The sequence below is a fragment of the Anopheles aquasalis genome, chromosome 2 (genome assembly GCF_943734665.1).
Source record: "Anopheles aquasalis chromosome 2, idAnoAquaMG_Q_19, whole genome shotgun sequence".
Taxonomy (NCBI): Eukaryota; Metazoa; Arthropoda; class Insecta; order Diptera; family Culicidae; genus Anopheles; species Anopheles aquasalis.
The window spans coordinates 54,711,253-54,728,378 of record NC_064877.1 but is presented as its reverse complement, the minus strand read 5'-3'; the positions used below and the strand labels follow the sequence as shown (position 1 = coordinate 54,728,378).

Here is a 17,126-nt window from a genome sequence, read left to right as displayed (position 1 = left end):
CGTACTCCGCGTGTTGTCATGCAATCAACCGGACCATGCTCCAAGGATTCGATTAATCCAGCTCGGCCATTTTGCCAGTGGTCCGTTGTCTGGATGATCGAGGATGGGCCGCAGAGGAGAAACGCATCAATCCGGGACAGCAACAGCGTCAGGATGGCACGCACACCAATAATCGCGCCTTTCCGAAGGGATTCACTCGCCACGAACAACACACCCTTTCGCGGGAGGGAGGGAATCGGGACCACCAGACGACTCCAGCGACCCAGGACACGCCATCGGTTAACAATTTGAAAGTGATTTAAAAGGCTAAAACGGCGACCCACAACACACTTGTACTGATAACAGTTATCGCTGTGTTAACGTAGTTCCCGGCACGACCACTAAAATGCTCGTCCGTCCGCGTGAGGCGTTCGTGGAAAAATAACAAAATAAAACATGCGCTGCGAGAAGACACAAACACGAACACAAAACAAAACGCAAACAACATTCGCCATTTAAGCAACGGCTACACGTGCGCGCGAACTTTGCTATTTTTGCTCAAACTGAGCTACTTGGCGTTGCTCGTGTAACCGCAGGTCTAGACGATAGCGTGATGAATACTTTGAACATTTTGCTCACTTTCACGAGATTGAACTTTTTTCTTTTTCACCCTGCATCCACATTATTAGAATCTACAGCCAGATTCTAGCGAGAGGATGAATGAAAATGAACATATCCATACATGTGAGCTCATTTTGTTCATCCTATCTCCAGAATTCGGAGGTTTTACGGTTAAATAATCAGAAAAAAAATTTACTATTTCACAAGTATTTGTCGAAAAAATCTCGTCTTATTTCATTGTTGTTGTTTAATATAATTATGTTTCATAATGGTGGACATCTTAAAACCGTTATTGGATCAATAAACCTAACCGAACTAGCCGGGAATTTACAAGTTGTTTGATTTTTCGGAGTTTTCGAAATGGATACACCGAGGAATGGACATCCTATTTTGAATTTATTATTATTATTATTATTATTATTTTAGTTGTTTATTTATAATTCAACATCATTTCCAAGAATCATAGTTCCAAAATCATAGTCATCGTGATGGGTGCCAGCAACGTATATTATAATTCGCGTATCATCATCCTGGAAAAGCTCAAACCGTGGTAATCGTTTTTGAAAGAGTGCCAATGGATTGATTTGTGATTAATCGCATTTTTGTACACTCCGTTCAGATTCGCATAAGTACAACCATTGTACCACCAGGCCCCATGAAAGTTACGAGCACAGTCATTAACAGACACATCGTTTTCCCGATCTTTTGTTGAGAATTTCATCCCTTTGTTAGTACCGGTCATTGAGTCACCTGCAGTTCCACTATATGCTCCCAAGGTCTTGAGACTGTATTGCTCACTCTCGCTACCTATGCGGAACCCGTTGTAGCATGCATGCCCGTAGTCGCCGCTGAAATCTTGTATCTCTACTATCAATTCATGATTACGCGACGAGGTGATCTGGTGCATCTTTTCTAGTCCTAGCCAGAATTCACCGTTGAGGTCTCCAAATCCTTCGCGGTATTGATCCCAGGTACGATAAAAATCGACCGATCCGTTGAAGCGATGCTGCACTACCAACCAACCTCCTCCATGCTTTTCCATCTCACAGTACACTTGAAATGGGATACTATTGCTACCAACGTGAATGAGATACACTCCGGAGACGTTCGACGCCACCTCTTTGCACGATGCTGGTTTTTTAGGCTGCGGTGGTGTTGTGGTACTAGTTGTTGTTGTTGTTGTTGCTGGCGTTGTCGTGGTTGTTGGTTCTGTTGCCGTTGTAGCTGCGGTGCTTGCTATCTGAGGAGGTGTCGAGGATGGTATGACACAATCCGAGATGTGCAATTTGGAACGATCCTGGAGCAAACTGATGTTTCTGCCGACTTCCTCGCGTTGCTTCTTCAGTTCAACTTGAAGCTCCAACAACTTACGGTCAACAAAGTCAAATCTGGTCTGCAGCATCTTTAGCACTTGTCCAAGGATTCCATCTTCAGGCGATGTGTCTACAATGGCGTCGACGATTTCTGGGCATTTAATACTTGCCCTTGCGTACAATGTAGCACAAATAACTATGAAGCCAATAGTCAGCTTCATTTTTGGATATTGGAGCACTGTCTTCGTACCAACGAGTCGATTTAAAGATCTGGTCGGAACTGTGATGCAATGTTTTTTGGGGCTCATTTTATACTAAATCGATGTCCAAATCTACTTTAAGTTTATCGTGAGAAACGTTCGAGATGAAATTTGGTGGCGATTGTGGCCAATGTCTTCAAGCAAACCTCAGTTTTGGTTAAACTGATTGCGGTTTTTTCGATTGCGAGGCCATCGTAATGCAGTGCTGCCTTCCGGGGAGCCTCTACTTCTACCACAGGGCCATTGGATGATAAGCGGTCACCGCATCATTCATCCAGTGCTATTGTATTTTGCTTAAAAGGATCAGCTATTGAAGCGGGATTACTTTGCATTTTGGATTTTCGTGTGTGCTCTTAATTTTAGCATCATCAGTAGCTCAGGTGAAGCGGTAAGTGATCAGCGCTGAGAGAACTCATGGAAATGGCCTGGAATGATTAGTTTTACCACAAATTGGGACAATCATACAAGGCACGCATGCAAAAGGCATGCTCAACGAGATGCGGTCAATCCGTTTGACATAATCCAAGCGATCGCTTTGTACAGTAGCTTCAATCTAACCGCAAAAGTCGTCGCCGTCCTGAGAGCTCAGCAGTCATCGTTTACTACCGCACACACGCGGCTATTGCCTCAATGATATGGGCTTATCACTGCGACCCATAGGCAGCCCATCGACCGGTCATCCATTTTTTGAACATCGTTTTCACGATCGTCACGATCGCGGCTATATTCATTCGTTCAAAACCCTCACTGATAGAAGGCAATCTAAACACCGACTCGAGATAACAGCCATGTTAACCGCTTTCGTCATCCGAACTGGATTTACAGAAGCTATCACCTCAGCTCTATCCATTACTACATCCATTACAAGCATAAGGAAGCAGAAACTATTTAAGCAAAGCAGAATGAAAAAAGATAGAACCATATCAATGAGAACAATGTTTAGTTTCAGAGCTCATGCATGAGCGATCTTTATGAATTTCAACAAATAATCAAAACCAAATCAAAACTTGGGAAAAAATCGGTTAGCGTATTTTTCGTAAATCAAAGGGTTGCTCTAGTCATGCCTAATTGGCATTTGGCTTCAAGAAGCACAGTCAAAATAGAACCAAATATTAGTATCATGATACGACAATTAGAAATATCTGCATTTCTTTATGTCTCGCCTCAATGAATATCATTGATTATTTCACACATTCGTCAGTTTGATCGTGAACTTTTAGGGAAATCAGGAAGATGATTTTAACTCGTCCAACACTAAAATGGCTCGTTGGACCGTTGGAAATTTGTATGCACATTTACATGTTTATATGTTTTATTGGATGGCATATACAAACTGTCTGGTTCGTTGCATTGCGTCTTCCTAGTAATGTACAGTCATTCTCCTCAATATTTCGGATGGTTTTATGCATGATCTACACGCTCAGATCTTGGTCGTCGAATCGCATCGGACGACCAAGATTTGAGCGTGTGGACCGCCAATAAGGTGCTGTCGGTTGGTAGCGTCTCCTGTTCTGTTTGAATTTGCTCAATTTTGCTCAGTTTTGCTCAAATCATCGTCAAGGGGCAAACTGTCAAACGGGTTGTTTTGACGGGTCAAAACAAAAACGGACGGGTGTCGACGAGGGGAAGAAAAAGTTGTGCAGACAGATTTCGTGGCCAAAATTAGTTTTCTATTAAGAAATCGGAAGTGCGTTTGTTCTCGCTGTTGAAAGCAAAGTGTTCCCGGTTTTTGGCATCCGAATATAGTAGCCCGTTTGTTGATCGGAGTGTGCCAAACTAACGGGGAACTTTTCTTTCTCGCGAATCCTTGGGAATGTGCGCTAATCCTGGTTAGGACAAAATGGTCCAATAATTTGCTGGCCCAAAGGCAACCGTAACCATATCCTGCGTCACCCAAGACCCGCCGACGTCACGGGGCGCACTTATTTTGGTCTGCAGTTCCTGCTGCGTGTCCAACATCGTACCGGAGTGGTCGCAGTCGCTGCTTAGACAGGATTCTGTTTGCTGGATCGGAGGAGAAGGGGTATGGAGGACGAGCTGGAAGATAAGATACTATACCAGACCCTGTCCAAGTCGCACATGAAGCTACTCTCGAAGTTCGCCGTGGGCGTTACGCCGTTCAACAGCTCGCTCAGTTACGCGTGGAAGGTGATGCGGGTGTATCTGCTGAAGCCGGAGGTGCTGATCGCCGGTCTGCTGATCTGTCTCTTCGTCCTCTACCTGCAAGCGGCGGAAGTATGGAGCCGCGGGTTCATCGGGCGCATCAGCAGCTCCCTGGGCCTCGGTGGCAAGGGCCGATCGGGCAAGCTGGCACTGCTTGCGTCCGCTGCCGAGAAGCACAGCTGGGACGAACGTACCTCCGGAAGTGCCGTGTACGCCGTCCAAGGTCGCCGTGCAAAGATGGAGGATAGGTAAGCGACCCGCGGGGAAGGGAGCACCGCTAATCACACCTGTTCAGGCGAATTAATAAGATACTCGTGATAACGGCAAGGCGGCAGGTCGCTTGCAATCGGACCGAATCATCTCATCCTAACCGGTTATCGTCCACTACACTTGTTTGCAACATATTGTTTATTTTTAGATAAAAACCAAGGCGGCGGGTTGCGTGTTTGCGCGGCGTTTTTTTCCGTCCTGCTGCACCCAACTGGGTCACGCATTAGCGCGGACGCACTGCGCTGTCGCTCTGTACGAAATCGAAAATCTTTGCATTGCCGCTGATTGCCAGCCAGCGCCCTTTCTTGATAAGCCTTTCATTGTAAATTACTGCAACTCATCTCTTTATGGCGAATGATAAGCCCGTAATTTTGTGTGTTACCTCTTGCAAGCTTGTTGACCCAAAATAAGGAATTCTTTGCCATCACAGATGCGTAACCGGGAATGCCATAGGTCGCAAAGGCCGTTCTTCGTTCTGTCTTTGTTTCCGACGAGTCGATCTGCGATTGTCATGATATTTATCTTTTGTACGCTTGATCTCTCCCGTAGGTTCGTTATTAGTGAGAACATCAACAATAGTGGTATCTCTCTGTTTGCGATCTTCGATGGACATGGTGGGGAGTACGCGGCAGAGTACGCCAAGAACGTGCTGGTCAGGAACATCCACGACAAGCTGGCTCAATCGTCGGCCATCGCCGATGGTCGATCGCCAATGGAAGGGTCCAAGAGCGGAGGTGCTGATTGTGAAGCAGAGAGCAAGCAAAAGAAGCCAGAATCTGAACCGCAAGAGGAAGAGAATGAGCGACACAAGGTGAACCACCATAATGCTGCATCACCGTCGGCCACTGCTTCCGAGGGAGCTCAGCGCAGACAGAGCTTCCGCAAGTCAAAAACGGAAGATGCAATCGGAGTAGGCGGTGCTGGTGCTGGAGCCAACAGCAATCAACAGCTGGAGAACGATCTGCTCAGCAAGTACATGGGCAATGCGTCGCCGGCACGGCAGCAGCTTAAGAAGAATCTACTGAACGGCACCGCCGGTGCGGCCAGCACGGTACCGGAAGCGAAACCGAAAACCTACGAAGCTCGTTGTTACGTGCAGAATGGGAGCATAAACTTTGGAAAAATCATCACCGACGAGGTACTAGCGGCTGATCATGATCTCGTCGAAGCAGCCCGGAAATTGGTGAGTTTGGTGGAGAAGCGCAAAAGCAAAGTATTTATTTTTAAGCACTTGGCATCAATTTATCTTCCACGTTAATTCATTATGTGGTAATCAGCATTATCAACCTCGATGACCCTGATGATGATGATGAGGTCGTCGCCCATGTCCTCTCTGGCTAAAGGAAGCAATGGTGGTTTCTAACTGGCTCTGTCTGTTGGTTATGCCCAGCAGATCGGTTGACAGAGAGTTAATACGGCTTTGCTGATCGTTTATCTGTACACCGAGTACATTGGTCTCCTGTAAACGGACCTCAACATTGTCTAGTCGTTGTTCTAGACGTGTAATATTATCCGCCTGTTGATCTCGTTCTTGTAGTGAGCGAACATCTTGTCGTAGCTGCATAATACTGCAATCGTGACGGTGCGGTTAGTCTTTCCATGTGATTGGCTTGATAACTCTATTGGAACAACACAAACCTTTGATCAATCACGCTCAAACGACTCAAGACTAATTCGAATGCGAAGCCATTAAAGTATCCTTGATGCGTTGGACCGTTTCTTAATGCATTTTGAACGACACCTTGAATCGGGACACTGGCGCTCCATGGAGTGGCGAGCAGTAGCAGAAATAATGTGGCGCAGTTGCACGGGAAAGCACTTTGGTCAGACATGATCACATTGGCGAAGGTCACACAGAACTGAACGGCAATCGCCGTCGCGCGAAAGACATTGCCTGCGAGACGCTGGCGCCACGAGTAATCCTTATCAAGAACCTCCGGTCGGGGTTGTTTTTTTGCCACCAGTATCTGCTTCCTCCTCCTGTACCGACTTAAAGGAATATGGTTTTCATTTTATTGACAATTTTCTCAATTATTTTCTATTGCTCTGCTTTACCAGGCGGACTTTGCTGGAACAACCGCCCTAATCGCCGTGATTCATCGTAGCAAGCTGATCGTAGCGAATGTGGGCGATTCGCGTGGCGTAATGTGTGATCATAAGGGTAACGCGATACCACTCTCGTTCGACCACAAACCGCAGCAGGTACGTGAACAGAAACGAATTGCCGACGCCGGTGGCTTTATTGCGTTCAAGGGCGTGTGGCGAGTAGCTGGCATTTTGGCGACCTCCCGTGCACTCGGTGACTATCCGTTGAAGGAGAAGAAACTGGTTATCGCCGATCCAGACGTCCTTTCTTTCGACCTGGTCGATCATAGGTAAGTGCAAACATCATGCTTGATGGTTTTAATGCACCTCACAGTCGTCTTGGCCTTTTTTCTCCTTCTTTTCTAGGCCGCAATTTTTGATCCTGGCTTCGGATGGGCTCTGGGATACCTTTACAAATGAGGAAGCGGTTGCATTCGTACGTGAGCGGCTCGATGAACCACACTTTGGCGCGAAAAGCATTGCGCTGCAATCGTACAATCGTGGTTCCGTCGACAACATCACGGTGTTGGTGATCGTGCTGAAAAACGGTCGATACGAGGTTGGCTCGTCGAGTGATTGAAGTCCTTAACGTTAGTTTGTTCATTTCTTTTGTCTCTGTCGGAGAGAGAGAGAGAGCGGTAGGGGGCAGCTTGATAACTTTTGCTTTTGATTTATTTGTTAACACAGATCTCGCTCGAAGCCCTGTTACACCATTGACACTTAGAAACGATACTTGTTTCCCGATCAATGCAGCTGCTACTTTGAGTTATTTTTATTTTCACTTAAGTTTATCTCACTCATCCAAAGAAGCAGGTGATAGAGAACCTGTGTGTGCGTTCTTTTCCCGCTAGGTCGTCGCTTTTATTGTTGTTCAGTTCGTCCCATGGTCAGTAAATGTGAGTTACAAATTATTATAGTATGTAGTGAGTGGCGAGTTTCTGAATCATTGTAGCTGTTATCATCCGCAACAGCGTTGCTGTGCAAAAACAATGATCCCTGGCATTAATATAGCGTTTAATAGATTTGTCACTGTGTGCCCGCCCATCTCCTTTAGTTAGTACGGTTAGATAACAGCCTTTCCTTTACACAGCCGCATGGCTCGTGGCCGGGAAATAGTATAGACAATCGTTTCAAAGACGTAACATTTTTAATTGGAAGAGCAATGTGTGCAGTGTGAACAATTTTTTAAACATTTATAGCCAAATTAATGTCCTTTTACGACCTCTAGACAGTATCGCTGGGAATAACAAAATTTAAGATTCCCTTTTTCTTTGCATTGCAGTGCAATATTTGCTCAACATAAAAAAGAAATTTGGAATTCAATCAACGACAAAGGAAGGAATGAATCAGAAACTACAACTAGATAGGGTAATTTTGGAACGAAGAATCTAATTGGACACATAAAGACACGGAAAACGGACGAGCTTATGCTTATTGGCGGTATTGGCTGAGTAGCACAGGAAATCCTAAAGATTTCATCCTGAGGGACCTTTTGGGAATGGTGTATCGTGTATGGGTGGGTTTTTGAGTGAATTTGTGGGTACAGTTGTGGATGGTGCCAAAGCGTAGTACACGTGCTCGATGCACAGGGAATTGTATTTCCCATTGGGATCAATTGGCTGAATGATTTTGAAGAAATTAGGAACATTTTGGTACATAAGAAATGTCGTAGGTCGACCCAAACAAAACAACTTGACGAACGGATGTGGTTGAGGTGGGAGCCCATACCGTCAAATTAGTAGAATTAAGAAAAAAAGGACAGTATAGTTAAAAGAATAAAGCGATAAAAAAGCTTTCATCGAGGCACACGGCGCATGATCAAATCATAGGCACTTGATAAGAAATATCGCTGTAGTAGCTGATTTATTCTGATCTGATAATCGATACCAGACAATTAAGAATCACTCACGAACGAGCTCCCCACACGCACCAATTCACTGACACTCGTAACGACACCATTTTCGGATTGAGGCAATTTGTGAGCTACTTCCCTTGACCTGCATTGCCTTTTTGCTCCCGGTTTTTGTAATTGTACATATCCTTCTCGATGGGCAGAACAAAGCCCAACCACGAATCTTAAATAAAAACTCTTATAAAACCTCCACGTGAATGGTCGTCCCTCTGAATAGAAGTAACGGTGACTGTCAATCCGAAAAGTTTGCTAGCCACACTTTTAACGTCAGCTTATCACTAAATGGTATAATTGAGAGCGATAAAAGGCGAATACGACGTGATGCCAATTACGACATTCATTGGTACATAGTTTAGCTCATTATCGGTTGATTTGTGATAAAAAGGTTGTCTGATAACACACTTTCTGGGATTGTCACTTAAAATTAAGTTATCGTGTTACTTACATGCTTATCAGGTGCTTCATATGACGAGCGGTTTTCGCCTGCTCCAGAAGAGTTGTATAACATTCGCGATCGATATCGTCGGTCAACCTTGGCCTACCTGGACATCCATCCGGATGGCTTAAGAAAACGCGACATTGAAATCGTCATGCAAAGCATATAGTTCCACGTTCTCCGTCGTTCCTCCTCTCATTCGAAACCAAATAATCCTCTGAGAGTCCTCTTCTCGATCGCGGATAAGAGATCTTCTTTATCACAGGACAGGATCTAAATCTCAGAGGCGCAGATTATGCATAGTGAACAAATTCATAAAAGGATTCGCTGTGATGGTTCTTCTCGACGCGGTTCGGTTCCAGCGATCCGGGGAATTGAATTTTGTCTCAAGGCGAACTTGTGCATTATAAATCAAACAGGAACAAAGACAGGAAATTACTTACTATTCTATTCTATTACTATTACTTACTATTACATCACGAATTCTTACTAGCATCTCTAGGCATAACAGCGGTTTTACAAAATCGTTTTCTACGCTGCTGCCTATCATTACATCAAAGTGCTGCACACATTTTTTAAAAATATTAACACTCCTAACGTAACAAAAAAGTAGTCGCATATCTGTTTGTTTTTTATGTGTATTATCTAATATTTTTTGTTTACATTAAGTCTATTATGTTAAAATGAACTTAAACAAGTCGTTTAAGTGAACTTAAAGCATGTTGTGGAAGTTACTTGGGTTCCATAACGAATTTTCCACAGACCAGAGGACGGAACGTCATCACAGGAATTGTACACTATTGCAAAGAATGCGAAAGAAATGTGTGGTTTTACTGATAATTACTAATGCCTCTTTTATCACTTACCTCTTTGATAGATATCGGTTGTTGTTTCGATAGGATAGCGATTGCGTGCTGACTGTTCCAAAATTTGTATTAGATGTTTCATCTGTTGATTGGTATTTTGCTGAAACACTAGTTAGTTAAGCAAAACAAAAGACAAAGGTTAAGCCAATCTTTCTAATAGAATTTTCAATGTAGCTCTACCTTTAACACTGTTTTCCAGCTGTTCATTTGCTGAAACCACCTTACTGAAACCACCTTCGAGAGTTTTCAGACGATTTTTGTAGCTGTCGATGTTCTGCAGGACCTGGGTAATTTTTTCAGAGAATCTTGTTTCCAAACCATCTAATCGATCCGTGAAGTTGTTCTGAAGAGATTCCAGTTTGTCTTGCTTATCAGCGTGCTGTGTGGCTAGGGTGGTCCTGTCACTTTCCATGCTTTGTTCAATGCTCTTGAGCCGTTCTGCCAGCGAAAGTATTTCTTTTCTCAACTCCTCTGTTTGTGATTGTTTATTCAAATTATCCTCAAGTTGTGATATGCTGAAAACAATGGAGAGCAGTTGTGATCAGTCCGGTAACCGCTTGGGAGACCACCTTGAATCAAACCTTCCGCGCACTTCACTCAGTTGGTTCTGCAAAAGCTCAAAAGTGAAACCATTTACCAATGGCATATTTGATTCGGATTCTAATTCACAAGAATATTCACAAACTAATAACATAATTATGATCGAACAGCACCAACCGCAAGTGAACATGTTGACGAATCTTTTGCTTTTTCGGAACTGAAGCGATCTTAACGTATTAGAGCAGCAGGCGACGCTGTTATCAGCGTCGTTTTACCATTCTCTATCATCATCATGTAATTCGCAGAATACAGCGTAAAGCGGAAGTCTCAGAATAAAAATAAATATTTGCAAAGTGAGGATGCCGCTGTTCATGTGATAATGCATCACCACGTGAATGTATTGGAACAGTTCTGTTAGGCCATTTACGAATCATTGAGTAAATTGGGCGTTATCGTGCGTTTCAACTTTAAAGAGAATCCTAGAACCATGTACTAGTTTAAAATTCCTTTTTTCTTTGACAAGATGAACTTTATATTGAATCAAATCCAGTGGCATGATTTCTTTCGATTTCAACCGAAGGTTGATTGTATGCCGGCTCGCGTTTGCTACAAAGTATTTAATTGCAAATCGTTATCTTAATGTCATGAGCGATAAAGAGCATTATTAGTCGTAGGCGAGAGCATGATGGCAACAAAAGAGGCAGAAGACATTGAAGACGGCTGTTATCGGCCAGGGAACGGTTATCTGATGGAATGTCAACCATATACTGCTACTGCACTCGCATCAGATGAAGTTTTATCGTTGATTGTCAACATTGATTTGATTGCACCTATTTCCATACTTTGCGTTCGTATGGTACTGTTGGAACTTGATTGAACGACTGTTCACGAGGAGGCAGTCATGAACATGTCAAGTAGATATCAGTTCTTTATTGGTTTAAGAAGATAAAAGTAGATGCTTTGCGATTTGGTTGTTACTAACAGTTTTCCATTATAGATGGCATTTAAAGTATTATTTGCAAATTGTTACCTTACAGTCTCAAGGAAAACTTTTCTGAGACACATGTTTTAATTAAACTTTTTGACTCCCTGTTTAGGAAGAGCATAATTTTACGCATAAGTTCGCGTAGCAATGAAATCATTGCCCATAATGTATGCCGTGTTATAATGTTGTGGCATAAGGATGATTATTTTTCTTCCACCGAAACGAATATTCAATGTCACTTTTCAACCTACCTACAGGTCCACCCCATGCACTCGGTTATATTATTAATACTGTTACAGAATGCTTTCTCTATACATAGCAGAGCGATAACACACGAAGCGAGCGATTAATTACGGCGTAAAGAATACCACTTTCACTGGCTCAACTGTTCAAGTGATAGGTGCCTATCACCAATACACTGGGCGATGGAGACGCTTTGCATCTCGTAGAAAAAGTATTCGGTGGGCCGGTTCATCGACACCCACAGCTGTTTATATTGTTGATGAGTGTTGATGTTGTGTTTCGAGTGCCTCCCACTCCTCCTCCGCTCCCCGGGTTTGCCATTGTGCCAACGATTGTGTTCCGTTGGCGGTTTTATAATGGATCCCTGGCTGCTGCTGCTGCTGTGTGCTAGTGGATGAAGGTAGGGATTAGTGCGAGGGCGATAAGGTAGGTTATGGATGGATGGACGGCCGACACAAAGTAGCATCGCTCGCAGCAAGCGCTGAGTTGTTTACATCCAATCTCATGCCCTTCGGTTTAGCGGACCTAGCAACCTCTCTCGAAGGTGATGTTTTGGTCGTCTCGATGATGGCGCAAACCGCGTCGCTTGCGGTGTGGGTGTGTGTTTGGATCGCGATCGCGACACGCCGCGGGTCGCGGGGGTACAGTGTCGCCTTTGGCCCCGTGTCGTAGCAGCGTCATCGACGGTACCTGATCGACGGGGGTGTTGGGTTGGGACTGTTTTTCGGCGAGCGGCCATTCGTCGCGTAACCATTCTGATCGCCAGTCAACAGCTGAACTACGCCGCGCAATCGTCGTCTGTCTGTGCGCCATTTTGTGCGTTGAAATGTGTGTCCACTTACGTGTTTAGTTGGTAAAAAAATTGGAAGCGAAAATTCGTTCTTAGCATTTTAAATCAACCAGATATAATTCTGAATAATTCAGGTGAGACATTAACGAGAGCTGAAAGTTTTTTGAATCATTGGTCAAGTTAAAACTGTTGATAAAATTTATCGTGCTCGGTATCGTACGTAAGTTAAAACTCCCTTGACCTACATTGTAGCGTTTGGATGGATATCGTACAGCTGCAAACCACACTAACATAGTTCGTTGTGTTGAGAAATGCTATCACGTGCCGCGTTTTGTTGTGGGTTTTTTTCTCTTCCTAAATGACTGAAACCCGTTGCTCCAGTAATGATTACATTATATGCGTTCGTTATCATCTACCAGCAGCCACACGACTGCTGTCTGATGGTTTCAGCTAAACAATGGGCCGGAAAGGGAATTTACGGCAATGATAACAATTGATCGGTGCGAACCATCAACCGTCATCCGCTTTGTCTACGCAGCCTTGGACCGCTTGTTGCTGTTATCGTGAGGTTAGGTTTCGTTTTTATTGTTGGCGTACCTTTCCCGAATCCTTTTACTGGTTTGCGGCGGTTCTTCTGCTCACCAATCGCGATTCGTCGTTTATCTTCAAAGCAGCTGTTTTTGTTGTGCTGTATTGTTTTGAGCTTCTTATCAGTCCCCAACAGATTGATGTGGTGCGTCCGCCAAACAACAGCAGCAGCAGCAGCAAATGCTTCCCGAGGTTCAATTATGTCATCAGTTTAACATTTGATCTCGACAGCATATTTGCCTCGTTGAGGGGTGCTGCTGGCGATGTGCTCAACCTTGATCATGCTCCAGATTGGTTTCTGTTTCGAGCGGTATGAAAACAGCTGTCCAGAATGTGGAGTGCGTGGTTGAATAGATTAGGCATAAGCAGAAGGTGCCCCCAGCGCATTGCTGTTTGTTGCTGGGTGAAGATTAATTTGTGGGAGCATTTTTGAACCGGAACTGCGACTATTTCAGTAATGGTATCAAATTATACAGTTACAATATTTTAAAAATTAATGGCAAATGCACTGCTATTATATCTAACTTTGTGGACGTACTCATTGATAACATTTTAACGTTGCGCTTAGAGCAAGTGAATTTTTGGAAAAGACAACTCATAGGTTATAAACTTGTTCTATTGTTTTTTAGCAGATTTACACAGTTCTTTAAACAAATTTTGAAAATGATAAAATTAGGAAAATATGTTTTATTCTCTTCTGCCCTTTTCCTACTTAAATATATTTCATAATATTTCTGTTTGTGGTTGCTTGTTTTATTATTCATGTAATTTGTCACGAGTGAAATATCTATTTGTACTTGAAAAACTAAAAAATAAAAAGGAGTACGATACATAACAATTACGCTGTTGTTGAAGGATCTTAAGCTCTTTTTATTGGGTAATATGTAGGAATTTCAGATTTAAGGGACTTCGGTATTTAATTTTTATTTGTGACACATGTTTTTAACATTTTTCCCTGAAAGCTGATCCTTTCAAGAGTATTGTGTAAATGTTTTGGATCAATCGAGGAAAACTGACAAAGATACAGATTTTTGAAAATCCGCGTTTCATACAAGGCTCCATGCAGCTCGCTACTTGGAAGAGCGTTTCCCAAAACCAACGTTTTCAAAGTCGGTTCATAACCTGTACACTTTTTTCCAGGTAACCCCGTCGAGATATTATTAAAATTGTTGATGCTTTTTGTTTAACAATTATGTAAAGCTCGTTTTTGCTGGCAGAATCGCAAAAAGCATCACTTTTTCAACTTTAAAAATCTGCCAATAATCGAAAATTGGAATATCAACAAAAACTCTCCGGGGCTACCTAGATAAACTTATAATCTTTCTAACGAATATCGATTTGTATTTTTTTGATGACCCGTCACGCAACTACGATGGGCACCAGAAAAAGTATCTTTTCGAAGACACGACTGCCTAAATTTGATGGCATGGATTAATTTTTCAATGAATGTTGCTCAAAACAATACCAAATATTCTTCAAAAGCTGTAGATTATTATGTCATTTATTTGAAAAAAATACAGTTGAATGGTTACGTCACAAAAAATCGATGAAAACGGGCCTTTTTTGGCCGGGAAATACCGAAGTCCCCCCTTAAGAAGTACAACCACCTTTCATCATCTTCACGTTTTCATCCAGCAGTCAAATTCTGTCAATCATCATTGTAACCAAAATTCCCGATCGATTTTCTTTCTGGACTGATTCCGTCCTCCAATCTCTGAGTGGTTCCGTCACCTTTGCGCCTTTTTGCAAAAAGAGATTGTCGCACCCAACTGAAAGATCATTGTGCCAGTTACTCCAGCGTTCCATGAACCCAGGAACCCTTTTACTATCGGCAACGGTTCAGGATCAGCTGCGCTAGCTATGCTGTAATAACTGATACCAAGCAGACCGCTGGTGAGCAGCTGAACAGCTAGAATCACCCAACAGCGTGGTCACTGGGGGTTCCTATCAGCTGTTCTGGGACTTTGTTCCTACTTAATTGCCTATCATGTAAATTTCTCAGCTTCGAGAGTCTCTCTTTTCCTCTCATTATCTCCATGCCCCTAGCCGTGAGAATGTCCGTAAAAGAAAGCTTCACCATATTGATAACCACGGAAAAAGAACAGTATTTAGAGCCGGCTTCATTTCATTTCGCACGCAGTTAAGTGGTGGACGAGCAGCAGTACGGTGTGGTGATCAACGAACTCAAGACAATATGAGCGGTGTGACAGTACTGGACGGTGGCTTTGCCACACAGCTCTCGGTGCACGTTGGCAAGAGCATTGATGGAGATCCACTGTGGAGTGCCCGGTTCAACGCTACCAATCCCAACGCTGTGTTCCGGACGCATCTCGATTTTCTGGAGGCCGGCGCTGAAGCTATCATGACCAACACTTACCAGGCCAGTATCGAAGGATATGGCGAGTATCTGCATCTCAACGAGGACGCCAGCCTGAACTTGATCAAGTCGACGGTACGTGTAGCGCAGATGGCCCGGACTCGGTTTCTGGCTACACGAGTGAACAGCGATCAACCCCGGACCCCACCATTGCTGGTGGCCTCCATTGGACCGTATGGAGCACATCTGCACGATGGATCGGAGTATACGGGTAGCTATGCGAGTACGGTTTCACCCGATACGATCCAAAAGTGGCATCGACCAAGAATCGAGGCCTGTATCGAGGCGGGCGTCGATGTGCTCGGGATTGAGACGATTCCCTGCAAGGTAATCATGGCGCAATTAGCGTTAACTATCAGACGTAAACGAGAGCAACCAGTGTAATCCTATTTACTTCATCTTCGTGCAGATGGAAGCTGCAGCACTGTTCGATCTGATGAGTGAAGAGTATCCTAGCGTGCGGTTCTGGATCTCGTTCCAATGCAAGGACAACCTACATCTGGCCAATGGTGAACTGTTTAGCGAGGCAGTAAACTCACTGTGGGCTAGGGCACGCTCAAGGCGCAACAAAACTCTGCTAGCGCTAGGTGTAAACTGTGTCCATCCGCAGATCGTAACGCCGCTTTTTAAAAGCGTGAACGAGCTAAAGGCTCCCGAGGCTCGCATTCCCCTCATTGTCTATCCGAATTCCGGCGAAATCTATACCGTTGAAGAGGGGTAAGTTAGGTATACGATCTCCGAACCGAAGCTTAGATGACTGATTCAATATCGTTTCCACCGTTACAGATGGCAGGGTAAGGAAGACTGTGTTCCGCTAGAGCATTATGTGCCCCAGTGGGTTGAGCTCGGTGCGCGGTTCATAGGCGGATGCTGCAGGACCTACGCTCGAGACATTCAGCGCATCAAGCAGGCTGTTGAGAGCATCGCTGAGAAATCACATCAATGATTATTTCCAAGACTTCGAGCCTCGATTGGCTATGATAAGTTTAATCAATTTTATCTACTAGACTCACTGTTACATGTTAAGGATAAGTACATTTTATGGAGTATCGATACTGATTGTTGTTCGTTCGTACTTTGTAGAATCGCGCTGGAAGCCATTATCAACCAAGACATACAAATATATTGTGCCAAGAAGATTGTAACTTTTTCAACTGCTCTGTCGTCGAAAGAGGCTTTCATTAAAGATATCCGAAGTGGTTTTTGCTAAGGGCCACTAGAACTGAAATGGCTCATCTGTTTTAAACCCAATTCTCTCAGTTTCCTCTGTATTCTTCGGTTAACCTCAAAGGATTGTATCACGTAACCAGCAACCATACGAGGTGGCAGAAAATCAATACGTCCGGGCAGGACTTCAACACAATCCTCGACCTCGACGCGTCAAGGAGTTGCCAAACAAACACATATACACTCACTGCTCCAACCAAACTCCAGATGGTTGAAGTTGGTTATTTTGCCCAGTCACATCGCCAAACATCGCCTGGTTTTGGGGCCGGTCAGTACCCTGTATCGAGCAAAGCACGTGCATCTTCGGAACTTGGCGGCCATAGCTTACTTCCCCTCATTGGCATTCGGGAGCACCCCAGTTTGTAAACAAATCGCCCTCCAGGAGGGGATCGTAATGCGTCATCATTTGGGACGTTGTGGCAAGGACACACATAACGACTTCGTCTACCTTCGGATGGCGCTTGCGTCCTT

At 44.0% G+C, this 17,126-nt stretch overlaps 5 protein-coding genes across 9 annotated transcripts; 2 read left to right on the top strand and 3 right to left on the bottom strand.

Moving 5' to 3' along the window:
• Nucleotides 1-1,108: 1,108 nt before the first annotated feature.
• On the bottom strand, nucleotides 1,109-2,134 carry LOC126575702 (fibrinogen-like protein A). The gene has a single exon (XM_050236529.1). It carries the CDS (start codon nucleotides 2,132-2,134, stop codon nucleotides 1,109-1,111), a length of 1,026 nt encoding a protein of 341 aa, XP_050092486.1.
• A 1,650-nt stretch (nucleotides 2,135-3,784) lies between these two features.
• Nucleotides 3,785-8,795, top strand: LOC126573518 (protein phosphatase 1L). Its single transcript, XM_050233692.1, has 4 exons — nucleotides 3,785-4,584; nucleotides 5,156-5,789; nucleotides 6,665-6,981; nucleotides 7,058-8,795. Exons 1-4 carry the CDS (start codon nucleotides 4,199-4,201, stop codon nucleotides 7,269-7,271), a joined length of 1,551 nt encoding a protein of 516 aa, XP_050089649.1. The 5' UTR covers nucleotides 3,785-4,198; the 3' UTR covers nucleotides 7,272-8,795.
• LOC126573521 (uncharacterized) lies at nucleotides 5,804-6,527 on the bottom strand. The gene is made up of 2 exons (XM_050233701.1): nucleotides 6,245-6,527; nucleotides 5,804-6,174 (listed from the first exon to the last, which is right to left on the bottom strand). The coding sequence occupies exons 1-2, from the start codon at nucleotides 6,436-6,438 to the stop codon at nucleotides 5,889-5,891; spliced, it is 480 nt and encodes a 159-aa protein (XP_050089658.1). The 5' UTR covers nucleotides 6,439-6,527; the 3' UTR covers nucleotides 5,804-5,888.
• An 873-nt stretch (nucleotides 8,796-9,668) lies between the features above and the next one.
• LOC126573520 (uncharacterized) lies at nucleotides 9,669-10,678 on the bottom strand. Its single transcript, XM_050233700.1, has 4 exons — nucleotides 10,487-10,678; nucleotides 10,086-10,420; nucleotides 9,906-10,013; nucleotides 9,669-9,836 (listed from the first exon to the last, which is right to left on the bottom strand). The coding sequence occupies exons 1-4, from the start codon at nucleotides 10,633-10,635 to the stop codon at nucleotides 9,742-9,744; spliced, it is 687 nt and encodes a 228-aa protein (XP_050089657.1). The 5' UTR covers nucleotides 10,636-10,678; the 3' UTR covers nucleotides 9,669-9,741.
• A 1,315-nt stretch (nucleotides 10,679-11,993) lies between these two features.
• LOC126573519 (homocysteine S-methyltransferase-like) lies at nucleotides 11,994-16,582 on the top strand. 5 transcript variants are annotated; one of them, XM_050233695.1, is made up of 4 exons: nucleotides 11,994-12,073; nucleotides 15,192-15,755; nucleotides 15,838-16,145; nucleotides 16,215-16,582. In XM_050233695.1, exons 1-4 carry the CDS (start codon nucleotides 12,068-12,070, stop codon nucleotides 16,372-16,374), a joined length of 1,038 nt encoding a protein of 345 aa, XP_050089652.1. In that variant the 5' UTR covers nucleotides 11,994-12,067; the 3' UTR covers nucleotides 16,375-16,582. The 5 variants fall into 5 exon arrangements, with proteins under 5 accessions (XP_050089652.1, XP_050089656.1, XP_050089654.1 ...); XM_050233699.1 differs by having other exon boundaries at nucleotides 12,049-12,099; XM_050233697.1 differs by lacking the exon at nucleotides 11,994-12,073 and adding an exon at nucleotides 12,303-12,597 and having other exon boundaries at nucleotides 15,197-15,755.
• Nucleotides 16,583-17,126: the final 544 nt, after the last annotated feature.